The sequence below is a fragment of the Varanus komodoensis genome, unplaced genomic scaffold, assembly GCF_004798865.1.
Source record: "Varanus komodoensis strain SLA01 unplaced genomic scaffold, ASM479886v1 scaffold2, whole genome shotgun sequence".
In the NCBI taxonomy this organism is placed as follows: Eukaryota; Metazoa; Chordata; class Lepidosauria; order Squamata; family Varanidae; genus Varanus; species Varanus komodoensis.
Window position 1 is genome coordinate 21,928,762 of NW_025335568.1, and position 15,599 is coordinate 21,944,360.

A 15,599-nucleotide genomic window follows, 5' to 3' on the forward strand; every position below is an offset into this window, starting at 1 on the left:
AGGAAGCTGGTATAGAACACCAAACTTCAAAACCTAGACTTCTTAGTGTATACTGGGCAAGACTGAGCATCCTGCATGCACACTTCTCACTTTTTACCCCGTCCATTCCCTGATTGGTACAAGTTGCTCATGCACCCTATGAATGCAAGAGGGAAGGGTGGATTGAAGGGATACATAGAGACCTCCACCCTCCATTTCAACCTCCCAACCAAACCTGGTCTAAGTCGGTACAGGACTGTACTGACCCTACGCAAATCAGCCGACTGGGGTTATGCACTTGTTTCCTGGATTGTTGACTATAAGCATATCATCCAGACACACCTGCATTGTCTCTTTAGTAGGATTTTCTAAATCAGATAATGGGTGCTAATGCTTCCTTTAATGTTATGCCTTGCCAATGTTGAGTAATTGCCTCTTTTGGGGAGGAGGTTACAATACAGATACATTTTGCACTGGAACACTCTTTAACATTCATAATGCACACTTTCTTTTAAATTATCTACTTGTTCCTTGGAGCTTAATGCATGATCAATGTAAATGGATCTTCTGCACTATTTGACAGTTAAAAGATTAGTATCACAATACCAGATTCACTTCCTGTAACACAATGGATTGAGGAACTAAGGACGCTTTCAATATTTGAATGGACAGCATATAGATGGCCCTCTCAAATGGATACTTACATCTGGCCTGCTTTTGTTATAGCTTTGTTATGGAGTTATACCCATGTTACCTTTACTTTTCTTCCTTCTATGGCTTTTTTGTTTTGTGTACATTTATACTAAAATGATTTTTTTAACAAGTCAGGCATGCTTGCACTAACTAGGAAAAAGATGGGGGTGGTGATTTCCCTCGCTCGCTCGCTCTCTCTCTCTCTGTGGATTTTGTGCATCTCCTCCCCTGTTTAATTATGTCACTCCCATTTCTCCTGAGAGGAGTGAAATCAACAATGTCAGCTCCAGAGCTCGGGGGAGGGCTATGACATGGACATTTTCCTGCTACAACCCTCTAATGGCAGTATGAATCATTCCACAGCAAAAGATGCTCCTTTTTCAGAAGACTATCCCAATATTATTTATGAAGAGTACAATCCTACCTTTTATGTGTGTCACTCCTTTCCCAAGATTCTGCCAGCCCAAGTCCTTGGTGGGATAATGATTATTTTTCTTGTTGCGTGGTACTTCCAGAGCTGGAATGTGAGGCGTGAGGATGCTCTCAGTCACTGGTATACAGATACCTAGATAAATGGATCAAATGAGTCAGGGTGGAGAAAAATAGAAAAGGTTTGGAATAACATGGCCAGTTCTCATGGAATGATGCTAAGCAGCAGTAATTTATTTGCTTTTTGCTTACTTATCCTATGCTTGTTTAGACAGAAAAAATCCTTCCACTCCCAGCATTTCTGCCTTTTTTCTATTAAAACATGTACCCTTCAAAAATAACATTTACTAGACCATTTTATACTTGATAACTGTGCACTGCACTCCCAAGGAGGTGTGAGCTCTGAATTGGTGTGGTATTATTATCTTCATATTGCTGTGAGGAAATATGGAGCGGTCATACAAGGCAGCCTCATGAACTCGTGGCTAAGATGAGTTTTGAACTGTTTTGGAGACTTCCCACATATTTGAAGAACATCCCATGAAGCTCCCATAGTGTGTCCTCCCACGTGACCCTGACATCATCTTCAAGGGTCCTTCCCAGGGAGCCTCTTCCAAAGGAAGTGGCAACCAGGAGGAGGGCTTTTTCAGTGGTGGCACCACAGTTGTGGAATGAGCTCCCTGAAGAGGTGCGGCTGGTGACTACTTTGTATTCCTTTCAGTGCCAGGTGAAGACCCTTTTATTTTCCCTGTATTTTAATAGCTTAACTTTTTAACTTTGTTTTTACATACTCTACTGTATTCCATACTGCTGCTTTGCTTCTGTGCTGAATCGTAGCAATTACAAAGTCTATTATGGCTTAATCTATGTAGCTGCATTTTATCCTCAAAACAACAATCCTGTGAAGTAGGTTGGCTGGGGGTAACTGGCCCAAAGTCGTCCAGTGAACTTCATGGCTGAGTGGGTACTGGAACCCAAATCTGAGTGGGGGACTGGTTTGAAGATGTAACATTAACAGCAACAACATATATCCATAGCCCTCTTCAAGTCTTACTTGTTGAACAGAAGCAGCATCTTGTGATTACTGATGGGACCACACATGCTCCTGGCTCCCTTCTGGTATCAGCATACTGCCTGCCCCTTTCTACAGATTTCCATACATTAACATGGTCATCTGCAGGGAAGAAGTCAGCATACGAGCAACCGCTAATGTGCCAGATTCTATATGGAACAACAATTACACCATTTGCCAATTTTGTGTCATATGGACATCTCTCCTACACAGAAACATGTCTGCACATGAGTAACACCTGGGCATGCTCATATAATACTCGATTTAAGTTTTCCAAGTCATAAGTAATGGTTTTACATGTTAAATGTTGATGATCCAAGTAAGACCTGAGTGTGTCTCTTTCATTCCCAACTCCCCTCATTCTGGATATATAAAATGTATACACATATGGATGTGTGTATGATAGTTCTCTGAAGTCTAGCAAATAGAGTTTGCAGAGAAAAAGAAACTAAAAGTTGGGGAAAATACCACTGTTTGCTTGCTCACCTGAAAGATGATTCATGGCTAAAGCAATAAACCATAACTAACATTAAACCAAGGTTAAGCATTATGTGTGAATGAACCCATAGAACTGTATATGTGCATGTATTTTTATTCTTAGTTTGTTTCTCTTGTACCAACTTTGACACACTTCAGAGAAATTTCATGTTCTGACTGTTCTTTCTGGGAAACTTTGTCTCAGGTTGGGCAGCAGCTCAGACAATCCAGGAATAAGCCACATTTCTGGGTTCAGACAGCACGGTAAGTTCAAACAAGTCAGAAGCAAACAAAAAACACTGGATTCTATTTGTGTTTTATAACTGGTTAGAAAATCATGGTTTGCTTGCAAGGGAGGGTTCTGACACAATAAAAAGTCAGATTTTAACAAACCACACCATGGTTTAGGGTTATATACAAGCCAGTTGGCCATGCATTGGTTGATGTCCTCAAAGCCTTTTATTTTTGAGTCCCCTCCCTCTTAAATGGTCAGTTGTAGGAAACGAGGCTGAGGATCAACTCAGACATCACTGAAGCAGAAGAGCAGGGCAGATACCGTTGTTGCAGCGGTTTCCGGGACAGCACATGCCATCCCTGTGGCAACGCTTCTTCTTCCGCCTACAAATCATGCATGCAGATGTGGCCTGATGGGGACTGTGGCAGTATTTCCCAACTTCACATTCCTTGTCATTGGTGCAAGGGTAAGCCTGAGTGGGTTACGGAGAGAAAAGGAAACAATGCAATAATTAGTAAATGCCTTGCCAACAATGAATCAAACAAACAGAAGAACCAATTCAAGTACTGCCAAGGGTAATTTCAGATGTGAAGCTTGAATGGCTTTCAGATGGTAAACACTGAATGGGATCTGAAGTCTGGATTTCTGACCCTGTGGTCATGACTGATGGAACACTTTAAACTGACATTACAACATGTATCCAAAGGCTATCAGAGAAACACATTTATGTATTGGGTCAGGAAGCAATGCAGGACCAGATGAGCCACTGTCTCTCTTGCTGACATTATGTGCCCTCAGAGGTTCTTAATGACCTTCAGGGTTCTTTCAAGCAGTGGAGTTTGGACAACTCAATAACTTGATTGAATGCATGTTGTCAAATGACAAGACATGTTTACTTTCAAACTGATCAAATACCAATTTCATTAAAGTTCAAATATTCCAGTGGGATATCTCAAATGCTATGCTACCCTTCACCCATGTCTGTCAAATGAAATGCACTGCACAGATTTCAGACATTTGAGCCTATTTGCTTCACTTTGCCATTTTGTGTTTGTTTGAATCATATGTACATAGAGAACATTAGATTTTTGTTCCCAGAGAATGAAATATATAAACAAGAAGACAGTTCTTGGCTATATGCATAAATAAATGACATAAATACACATGTAAAATTGTTTTAGTAAGTTCAGACAGATATTGTCCTAAAGATAAAATATCACATTTCAGACATTAACTTGGTTTAAATGTAAGGCTAAACTATAGTTTAGTATAATGATAATGGGTCACAGAGCATCTTGGACTAGCTTGTTTCCCTTTCTCCTTCCCCCTCCCTCCTTCCCCCTCCATGACCATGATCCAGAAGGAGGGGAAACTTCCATTTCTAGCTTTGCTTACTCAAATCTTTCAAACAAGCCAACTTTTATTTATTTATTTATTTATTAAAACATTTTTATGCTGCCCCATTTGCCGAAGCCTCGGGGCGGCTCACAATAATTTAAACTATAGTTTGCAGTTTCAATGACTGTTTCAATGACTAGAAGTAAGGGTTCTAGCAGAATCAATAGCAGATTCCTTTTCTGAAAATCTGCATCTGCAAATCATCTACTAGAGCCACTAAACTCTTCTCAGTTGCATAACCAGAATGAAACCAGACTGAAAAGCTCAAAGTTGGAGTGCTTCATCCAGAAAATATGGAAGTTGCTTTCCTAGCATGCAATTATTCACCCACCCTTAAAAGAGAAAGTTACATACATTCTTAAACTTAGCTGGGCCATCTTGCATAATGGCAATGTTTCTGGTAAAAAAAAGTTCCTTGATTATTGCAGAAGACAACTCACCCTTCTTCAAATAAATATGTATGACCCTAGCCATTGAACTAAATAACAACCATAAAAGTCAAGCAATATGCATTTTTCAAAGATATGATGCTGAACCAGTCCAAGATATTGTCTTAAGTTGTGTTTGACAATGAATATTTGAATTATATCCCTCCTTTCCACAAATGAAACAGGTTAGCAAGTAATGCAATCAACAGCACTTATAAGACTGGAAAAATGCTAAGCAGGAAACCAAGCCTGCAGGTCCATGGGTTACTTTTACTATTGTACTCATACAGGAAAGCCATGATATTTAATTAGGAATATTCATCCTACAAGTTGAGAAACTGGCCTCCCTGAGCTCACATTAAGTGAAGTAGATCTACATTCTAATCATTCTAGGATATTGTCAGAATATGCCTAGTAAAAGTGCCCTTAGCTTTCAGCCTCTTGCCCTTTACTATTTCCTTTCTAGATACCAAAACATACCTGCAGTAACAAAATGTCCCAAAACTTATATCCTTAATAATAATCCTTACTAATAAAAATAATTCATATCCTTAAGGAAAGGCTCCAAACCAAGGCACAAAAGAAGGACATCAGGGTCTCTTCTGAAAGTCAAGAGTCCAAGATAAAAATTCCAGCAAACAGAACTAAAATCCTTCCCCAAGTCACCTCATCTGGGGTCAAAAATGACCCCTTCTGTGATTTATGCTTAGTTTCATATGGTTGTAAGGTGAAATTTAACCACCAGTCAAATGCACTTCGCCATCACCCTTGCACATACACCTGTGCTTACGCACATAGGTGCACTTTAATGGCATATGCACTGTAGGACAGCCATTGTCTGGGCAGCCTTTGAAAATCCTAAACTACTCCTGGATTCTAGGTAGTTGCCATTTCTAGATACTGCCGTATCTCATCACAGTGCCTATAAATGAACTTTCTCTTACACAAGTGAAAAAAAATTATGTCATCTCATATTATTTATTTCAATACTTTCATTGCACGTGCTTCTAAAATATTGCTTAATCCTTGTCGTCTGAACTCCACCACTCAGAAAAGGCACTTGCTGGAAGAAACTGGAAATATCTTGACACTGTGAACATCTTTTTGGCCATACTTGCCAAACAGCCATACTTTGGTGCTACTGAAAGTTTGTTTTTAAGCAGAGTTTGATTCAGATCCTATAGAACCCTTTTTTTATTATTACCAATCAACAAAATGTATCACCATCATCAACAACAGTGCCTATGCTCCTGAGAACTCTTCCATGTTTTCTCAGGCTTAGTAGTTATTATAAGAAAATCAGCTTACGCAGGAGTTTTGTGTATAAAATCACATCATCTAATGAATATCGATCTTTGCATTCTTTCAGGCTTAGCTTTTCTCACTTGTGACACTGGCTTGTTGCTAAGGAATTGGGTTTTAAAATAAAATCTATCAAATATGTACATCATAAGACACTAAAGATTTTCAACAATAAACAAACCTTCACTTCTGAATTAAATGGTGTTAGGGAAGGCTTAGAGGACATACAGCAATGGTTTTTATTGTTTCTTTCAAACAAGTATGTCACATAGGAAACTGCTGATTCAGATACAACTAACTCCAGTGCCACCTAGTGACTAAACCAAATAGAGCCAAAACGACCCACTAAGATTTAGAGTGATGGATCTTGATCTTGTTCAAGAGGAAGGACTCCATTTGTGGAAATCCCTACTATCTGATTTAGGAGACCTCCTCATCGCAGCTCTCTTTGTATTATTATCAGGGGGCTGGAGAAGCTGCTGTGGGAAGAAAAGTGAAAGGAAGCCCATTTCAACTGGTGAAATTGATTCAGATTAAATCTCAGGCCATTTATCGCTGGTATTTACCAGAAGGAAGTCTGCAAGAAACCAGCTCATATTTTTTACTTAATATCTGGAGAAATGATCAGAAGCCACAACTTTTTTATGGCACACCTATCCTTAAAAAGTCCAAAGTTCATCAGAAGCTCCTTTCTGAAAATTATACCTGATCTGATTAAATATGACTGGTGCTGATCCACTCATGGAGAATACTCATGTGAATACTTCAGCTATTTTCTTGCTAAGAATAGTCACCTTAGAAACTTTGCAACTCATGTGTCAAAATTAGATTGTGGAAAGTATTTCCAACCATGCAGACAAATAACATGTACATATATAACTGAACCAGGCAAGGCTCATCAAAGTATTCCATATCATATTAGTTTTTGCTAGCATGAGTGCAGATAGATTTTACCCTCCCAGCTCTCTGGATGTGTGCTTCTAAAATGTTTCTGTTACGCATAAATGTTAACATTTTTAGCAGAGGTTTAGAGCAGGGACTGAGAATTAGTTTTTATAAATGTTTCTAATTTCAGAATTTTCCCCTGTAGAATTATTTGTCAGAGACTTCCAATAAATTAACAAAATCGCAAAAGGGATGTAAATATTTTCCATGACAAACTGCAAGAACGTTGCATTCTTAACTAAATATATCAAGCCTATTTTATCAGATAGAACATGATTTCTCTGTTACTAATGTTAAGTTCCAGCATATACCCTGTAGATAAAAATGCATTCTAATATTCTCACATAAATCTTTCCTTCCACCCAGGAGTCACATTTTGGCAAAACATGATAAAGCTGAAATGTTTATCTAGATTTATGATAGGGGCTCTTTGATCTTGAACATTTAGCATGAGAAACATCATGCATTTGAGAATCCCAGCAGGGCACTTCTTAATTTGAGGAAAGCAGGAAACAATGCTAGGGAGTGTGATGCTCAGAAGAGTATTTTAACATGTGCAAAATGAAGCACGTAACACTAATCGCCTAATTTTGTTTGCTTGCAGTTCCTCTAAAATATTATTTTAAAAAGTCAGAAAGTAATGTCAGAAAAACAGCCTCAGCTTTCCATTCCAGACGTTCATTGGTTTGTGCCACTTTATGACCTTATCTTCTCCTTCAACCCACACAGGGTGTTTAGTCTATAATCCAACAACCTGTTGAATTTAAGACAACCAGCTGTTCTTTGATGCTGTCTCAAACTATTGGGAATAAATTAATTTCTGATATACACTTTTTCTGTGTCCTATGAATTATCTTGATATTAGCATGCAGCAGAAGAAATTGTTCCATAAATGATAAGTCAGCCATCGAAAGCTATAAATCCTGCAAATGTGTCCTTTGCTTTGCTTTTTTCTGTAAAGCAGTCAGAGGAAGCCTGTTTCTGTGGGGTTCTCATACCCAACATTAAACAGTGTTAATGTACTGAGAAAGGACTTCTCTATATAATACAATAAATTCATAAATCCAATATTTGGCCTGCTGTCAGGACCAGATGTTTGACTGGGGGGGGGGTGAAATGCAATGGAAGAGGAACAGGTAAAAGTTGGGGGGACTGCCTTGGATAAGATGAACTGTTTTTCCACTCATAAAAGCAGTTCTGGATACAAGTCTGCAATGCTAAATACAGCAAACTTCCATGAATGAAAATATATACTTAAAAATTGCTGAGGGCATTGAATTATTGAGTGCTTTAAAATGTTGGAGCAATAAATGTGCAATTGAAACTGATCAAAAGCACCTTCACCACAAATTAGAAAATTGGCTTTAAATATGGCTATGAGGTAACATTTATCCCCACGTTTCCCACTGGTTCCATAGCATTTTCCTCTTGTATCCCAGTTCTCATTCTACCTGTCTGACATTTTGACATCATGAGGTCTATCACTGTTATAGAGCATATCAGTACAGAAGATGCCTCTTGCAAAGACTTTGATATTGGTAAGAGAGGCCCTCTGACTCTCAGAGGCAACATGGCCAGAAGAACCCTGATGCTCATTGCTGTCATTGTTAAGCTAACAAAGGGCAGTTAGTCATCCTACCCCTCTGTTGTATTTTATACCCAAGTAATATTAATTACTATTATACAAGTGCAAAAAATGACTGAATCTCCATTACAACAATTACAGGGAGTTAACGAAGTTCAAAATTCCAGCTTCTGCAACACACATATGAACACACGCACACACACACACAAGAACTCTTGATGCTTTTGTCCTCCACCTCATTCTGTGGCACTGGGAAAGTGACAAGTCCATTTGTGAGAAATGAAAACTTAAAATGACAGTGTGGAGATGGCAAAGCAGTGATGCTATATTTTCAGATTTAGAAAGAGGACAAGAATGATCCTCACAGCTGTGTCATGACCATATCTCTCCATTTTTCCCCTTTCCAGCAAAACAAGAAAGGCTTCTAAAATAGAGCCCTTTGCTGAGCTGCCCTGGCTTTGCAATACGAAGTAATGATAACTTTGCTAACAAGGAGCAACAAGGATAGCAAGCCCTCTGATTGCTGGAGTTACTTCTTGCCCATCTAAAGAGCTGGCACCAAACTGAATCCTTCTCCTTCCTTCCTCTCCAAAGAGGCTGCCCCCACCCTCAGGTAGGTTCATGGTGTTTGTGGTCCAGATGGCAGGAATGCTGGATTTACTTAATTGGCCATTCATGTGGCTTGAGGAAGAACCAGTGGGTTGGTGAACTCACACCACCCGCTTCTGACCTCCCTGTTCTGCCATACCTTTTCTTGAACCAGGGGCAGTCTAGTTCTTACCAGTCATTTGGCTAAACTTACCTCAGTATTTTAGTAATAGCAATTCCAAAACTAAATTTAATACTAAGTTTAATAGTATTGAATTTAATTTATCAAAGTAAATAAATAATAAATTAATAAAATTAATTAAAGATGTTAATTTTATTCAATACTACTAATTTAATAGTATTAAAGTTAATACTAAATTTGGTTTAATAATTCAAACCCCTCTTCTTTTTCTTCTAGCTTTCTAATTTGGAATGCACTTTTTACAAGAGGACCCAATCCCTACCAGATGATTTTTCTTTTCTCTTGGGTCACTTGGCATAAAAATGCTTTGGAAATATATATGGAAAGATAAAACATGTAGGAAAAGATATTTGTGAGAAAGATGTGGTGGGAAACCAGTTCTGTGACAATTTCTGCTAGTCAGAACATATAAGCTTTTGAGCTCCACAAAGATCTTTTCCCATAAATCCAAGTGTTGTTATTGCGAGTGTTTGAAAATGGAAAATGGGTCGGTTCATTTTACCACAGACTGACTGTTGCTTGCTTCCAGGACTTCTGGCTTTTCCTTACGACTTCATAATTTCCCTTGGGTATGCTTACAGTTCATTCAAAGCCCTTGGTATTACAAGCACAACTTCAGATACTATTTTTGGAGGCTCTTTCTGCATTTTATGTCCAGGCTGCCTTATGACTTGGCTGGCACAACATATTCCTCAAGCTACACTCCAAGAAGTACATGCCGTGGCACAGAATAAGAGAAAGACTCCACAGAGACTCCTTGAAAAGGCTTTGCTTCACATGTCTCTCCACTTTAGAACCATCAGATGTTGTAGTCCTCTCTCCCATGCTCTAACACAGGCAGTGTTTGCAATACTTAAAGAACATAAGTGGCTTTCAGTGAAAAAAAGCATAGCCATATAACAGTATTTTCAGACTGAAGGTACATTTCTTCCCCACTCTGCACTCTTCCAGCAAGAATATCTGAGGCATACGAGTTGTCTGAAAGATTTCTGGTGGTTTAAACTGTAGGGCTACCCTATTTAAGGTAACTTGAAGCTGGGACAATTTCAGGTATCAGGGAGAGGAATCCATTGTATAGTGACTATTTCCCCTAACGGTCATCCAGTGAAATCAGGATTCCTCATCATGGAGATAAACTGCCAACCTGGGAGGGCTGGGAGTGGAAGGTTTGTGTGCCAGGTGTACCTCCAGGTCCCCTTCACATTTACAATGTTATAATGTCTAGATGGAGCTTGTGAAATTAAGAGACATAGACCTTTAAGTGGATCATGGGAATCCACCCTAAATATTAGTTTTTGAAATGGCACTAGTTACAGCATTGAAGAAGACAAAATGTTTTGGCTAATAAGGAAGGAAGAAAGCACCAAACTGTAGGCATGCTGACATGACTTAGTCATTTCATCTCCTGAGGCCTCAGAGTAGGTTCATTCAGTCTCAATACATGTATAAAATAAAAGATTATTGAATTGTATGCAAGAATAACCTCCAAGCCAGCTTAACTTGTACTATGAATTCCAAGGAGAGAAAGTATTACAGCATATTTAGAGTTCTGGTAAAAGAAAAGGTTCTCTCGTTACAATCCTATACAGAGCTACCTGGGAATAAGTCACATTGACGTAACTGGGACATCCCGTTAGCAGGGAGCAAGTCTCATTAAATCCAACTGCACAGCACTTCCTTTTCAAACAAGGAGCAAGTGACGAAAGTGTTGAAACCACCTGGGCCCAAGTAACCTGCTGTGTTGGACAGAGGCACAGAAGTATGCTCCTCATACAAAGAAGTTCCTTAATAAAGTAGATCAGTCCTTACAATCCATAAGGAAGACAGAGCAGGATTTGCAGTGGTGGCTGTCAAGGTTTTTGTCTTTCTCTTAATGAGCAGAAATAGAGTCATGTAAGGTTAAGTAAATAGATATGAATAAGCCTGGTTTGCCTAATTTATTCAAGTTACAGTATTCATTTTAAAAGGAGGTGAACTACCTGTAAAATACTCATGGAGCAAAGCTTTCGGAGACTGCAGTATTCACATTTACCTTGCACAAAACTCCTTTAGTTTATTCTTGTAGAGTGTGGGCCTATGGCCAGTAACACTGGCTGTCTGGCCATAGGAAAAGGTGGAGTTTCTGCTACAGCCTTGGAAAAGCAGTTCTTTCTGCACCAGCTGAGGCTCTGAAGAGGGAAGACCATCCCTGGGACAAGTGCTGGAAGGATGTTCTGGGGCCAAGGGGGAGAGGAGAGGAACCACTGGCTTCCACTGAATCCAGATGAGAAGGGGAACAGGGTTAAACAGCCAAATTTCTTTATATAAACAATCCACATTGTTTTGTGGGTGAAAGCAGTGTGGAGACAGTCCTTGCTTCCATGCCCTTCCCGCACTCAGTTCTCACACATAATCTTCTGAATTTGGAATTTTATGGGCAGCCATGTAGCACTGTGCTGTTAGTCTCTCAAAATTAGAATAGGAATAGCTACTGGGAAGTATCCAACTAGGCCACTCTGCTATCCAGAGTTCCTGTTGAACTTGTGGGAGCAGCCACGTGTGCGATGGGGCTTTCATGCCTGTAAAACTAACCCCAGAAATGTGTGGAAATGTTAATTTCTAGATTGGAATAATTCACACTTCCTGTTGTGATTTCTGCTAGCCTGCCCCATAGTGGAAGCTGTTGTGATCCAAGTTTCTCCCTCCAAGAAATATCAGTCTCATCACCATTTCTTTGCTGAATGGTCTTTATTGTTACACAGGAGTCTCTCAGCATACACAAAGCTGAGTGCTGAACACTACCTACCATTCACGTCCCAAAGCTCTTCTTATGAACCGTGTGCCTCAACCCTGGAGGAGACACACTGTGAAAACAAGCATGGCTCTGCTCCTCCTGTTGTGCCCCTAACTGGGCTTCCCTCTGGTGTTGATGGTGAGCCACTGAGTCTCCCTCCCCAAGAGGTGGCGACTCTCCAGTGGAAAAACTCCCATGCCAACATCTCCTCCCTCAGGTTGTAAGTCCTCAACAGGGTGGAACTGATCAGTCTCTCTGCCTGCCCTTGGGCTAATCTCTCCAACTGCCATAGCCTGTAGGGTCCAAGGACATTGAACTGCAGCTGGAGGGTACACCACTCCAAAAACAGCCTCATCTTCAAAATCAGGGTACGAATCAGCAGTACAGAATCTGAATAAGCACACCGGAGGTTTGACATAATAGGCTCACTTGACTCAAGCAAACTTTTTTCCTTGTTTCAGGATACTGTGAGGGCTGGGCCACGGGCAGCAGCAAAGAGGGGTAGAACACCAGGTCCATGGCACTTGCATGAGCTGAGCGGGAGCTCACTCTGGGCCAGAGGCTTGGGGCAAGTCAGCAGGTCTGGGTCATAGGCATGGATGAAAGCAGACTGAGTTTGGCACACACACAGAGAGAGAGAGAGAGAGAGAGAGAGAGAGTGTCAGTCAGAGCACAGTTCCAAAGTCAGTTTACTGGAAAGACGTTGATGTGAGGGTTGTAGCAGGCTGGGTCACTGCAGGGTATACTTGGAGGAAAGACAGGAAGGGCGCTGGCTGGAGGAAGGCAGGAACAGACTTGAACAAGGCAGGAACAAACTGGGAAAAGGCATGGCATAGCAAAGCAGGGGCCAGAGCACAAGAAGTCACCAGAACACTTACACTGTTGTGGCAAAGAGCAGCAGTGCAGGGAAGCCTTTTATGCAGATCTTCAGGGTCTCCAGCTGCATTGCGTAATTGCTCCACAGGTGCTCCTTGTAACTTCCCACAAAGGAGCTCCTGGTTCTGTGAGCACTTGCAATGCAGTTATTCAGGCCCTGATCCTGACAGATAATTTAGAACAACTAAAACACCCTTGTTGAAGTGGCTGCTTCTGCAAGCACATGGGCACAACAGGATCCTACCTTCTATGTTGGATATAACATAATAGTTAATTCAAGGGAATTTTAAAACTTTTATATTAAAAGGAATAATAAATGTGTGTCATTAAAGGAAAAGCAGGTGGTTCTTAAGGGCCTCTAGAGACTGGAGTTAAAATGTTGATTAAGGAAAAGTAACACGTGAAAATTAGTCTGATGATCTCAGTTTTCTCTCTAGTGGACATTTATTCCTTTCATAAAGCTACAGTGTCCTTGATAAATTGCAGCTATTTCCTGTTTTTGGTATAGAGAAATAAGATACGTCTTTTGTGGACAGTATCTGAATGGAAATAATTGTGGTTAGTCTAACCCTTATTAGCAGTGTGATAATTGCTTGGATGTCTATATCTGTTATTGTGAACTAATTCCAAAGGACAATGAAGAGAAAAATGATAGAAAAAGCAAAAGGATATTAATTTATGCAATTGTTTGCTAGAAAATTAGCACTCTTCTGTGTCTGACTGCCAGTATGGTCTTAGGGAATACTGAGATTTTGATCACTCACAGGGCAGCCCACACAACAGGAAAATCCTCAGCAGTCCCTGATGTACTGTCCCAGCCTGTGATCTACCTTCATTTCCAGGGCCCTGGGATGGTTCTCCTATAGCCTCACCAGTTTCATTGCCATGCAGGAGAATGTGGCTGCAAAATCAGCCATGGTCCCTTTGGTAATTGTAGGCAGCTCTTCCAGATGGCATAGTCACTTAAATGTGAGCACTTACCAGACTTTTAAGTTTTTAGATTACCCCATGCTTTGCTGAGACAACATCAGTTTGTCTGTCAGAGCAGTTTAGGAGCTATCCAGGGTTCTGATTTATATTTACCAGAACTTGCTGTAACTATGCCAGTAATGAAATGGTTCACAAAGACCTGACTGGTCATACCTTGATTTACCGAACCTGAATAACTTTGACATGATCTACCTGACAGTATCTGACTTGCCTTAACTTGACCTATCCTGCCTTATAAAAACCTGACTTTGGCTTGACTTATTGGATTGGTGTTCAAGCTTACTTCAGACTGATTTTGCCTCACTCAAATCAGAAATTAATATCCAGTATTAATTTTCCATATTAAGTGGCAAAATAAATCCATTCTGTTCTATTTAAAGTCACCCTAACATCAGTGAAGTCATAAAATTCTAATTGCAATTCCTAAGACTTATTTCCTTATATTCTGAGCAGGACTAGAGCTAAATATGCCTGCATATCCAACTCAGTTGTGTGAATACTCAAATGAAAGTGCTATGCTCTGCTGTCCTCATTATCAACTCCTTGACTGATCTCCATGTTCTCCCCACCACCACCATCACCACTGGAGTTATGAAACAAGGATATCAACCAGAGTAGCTTTTTACAAGGAGTGTTGCTGTTCATACAGATGTGCCAACCACAAACTAAGGAAGCCTGCACAAATCACCCAGCTCAGGTCCAGCATAACACAATATCATACTCCACCCCATCCCCGCCCCCCACAGTTGGTATAACAATCTGTGTGTTGTTCAGGAGAAGACTAGATGTCTGTGCACAAAGCACCCTGGAAAAATCAGTCTGAGCTCATACAATACAGTAACCCATAATGGGTACAACAACAAGCCATAGGTGATATTTGTACCATTCTAGTCTATCGTTTGCAATGAAGCATTTCTGGTGTACCCACTTGAAAGCATTCATCTATCAGACACATTGTGGGATATTCAGTGTATACCAACCCACCATTGGTTATTTTGCAGGGTAGCATACTGTGATGTTGTGAGCTTGCCCACAGACAGATGACCAGTTGGGAAAATTATAAAAAACAACAACATTACAACAGCCTCCAGCATTCTTTCACTATATCTGCTCCTTTGAAAGTAGAACTCAGAAAATACTTTCCAGGTCAGTTGTACACTTGATGAAGAGTGTTGTCACACAATCATATCTAGTGGCAATGCTTGATGGACAGGTAGTGATGGTGTAAAGCAACATGGGGTGCAGTTACAAAATCAGAGTAAGAGGAATTTAACTGCAAAAGGTAAAACTTACAAAGAAAGTGAGAAAGCATAGGGAAACTAAAACAAGTATGTCTTTATTAAAAAAAAAAAAATAGTAGTTGGTTTCTTAGCTTTTCTCCAATGTACATGAATGTCTCTTCCCACCCATATATCCTTGCAGTAACATGAATGGATAAAATATAAAGACTCTCCCAAGGACACCCACTGGCCTTCATGTCCAAGTGGGGATTTGAACTTGGGTCTCGCCATTCCTAGTCAGACATTCTAAGAAACAGGTCCCATGGACTCTTGGATCTGTGAGCACTTCTCAGAATTTGAGAAACTGTTATGGTTACCACCACAAAATGTCTATCATGGATCAACAC

The 15,599-nt window shown here is 40.2% G+C and overlaps 1 protein-coding gene across 1 annotated transcript in view; it reads right to left on the reverse strand.

Annotated features, from left to right (window-relative positions):
* The window catches only part of DKK2 (dickkopf WNT signaling pathway inhibitor 2), a 62,545-nt gene that overhangs the window by 1,343 nt on the left and 45,603 nt on the right, over window positions 1-15,599 (reverse strand). The window contains exons 2-3 of the mRNA XM_044429359.1: window positions 3,207-3,357; window positions 1,097-1,237 (exon numbers count right to left, since the gene is read on the reverse strand). Coding sequence (XP_044285294.1) covers window positions 1,097-1,237; window positions 3,207-3,357 — 292 coding nt within the window. The remainder of the gene's footprint in view (window positions 1-1,096; window positions 1,238-3,206; window positions 3,358-15,599) is intronic.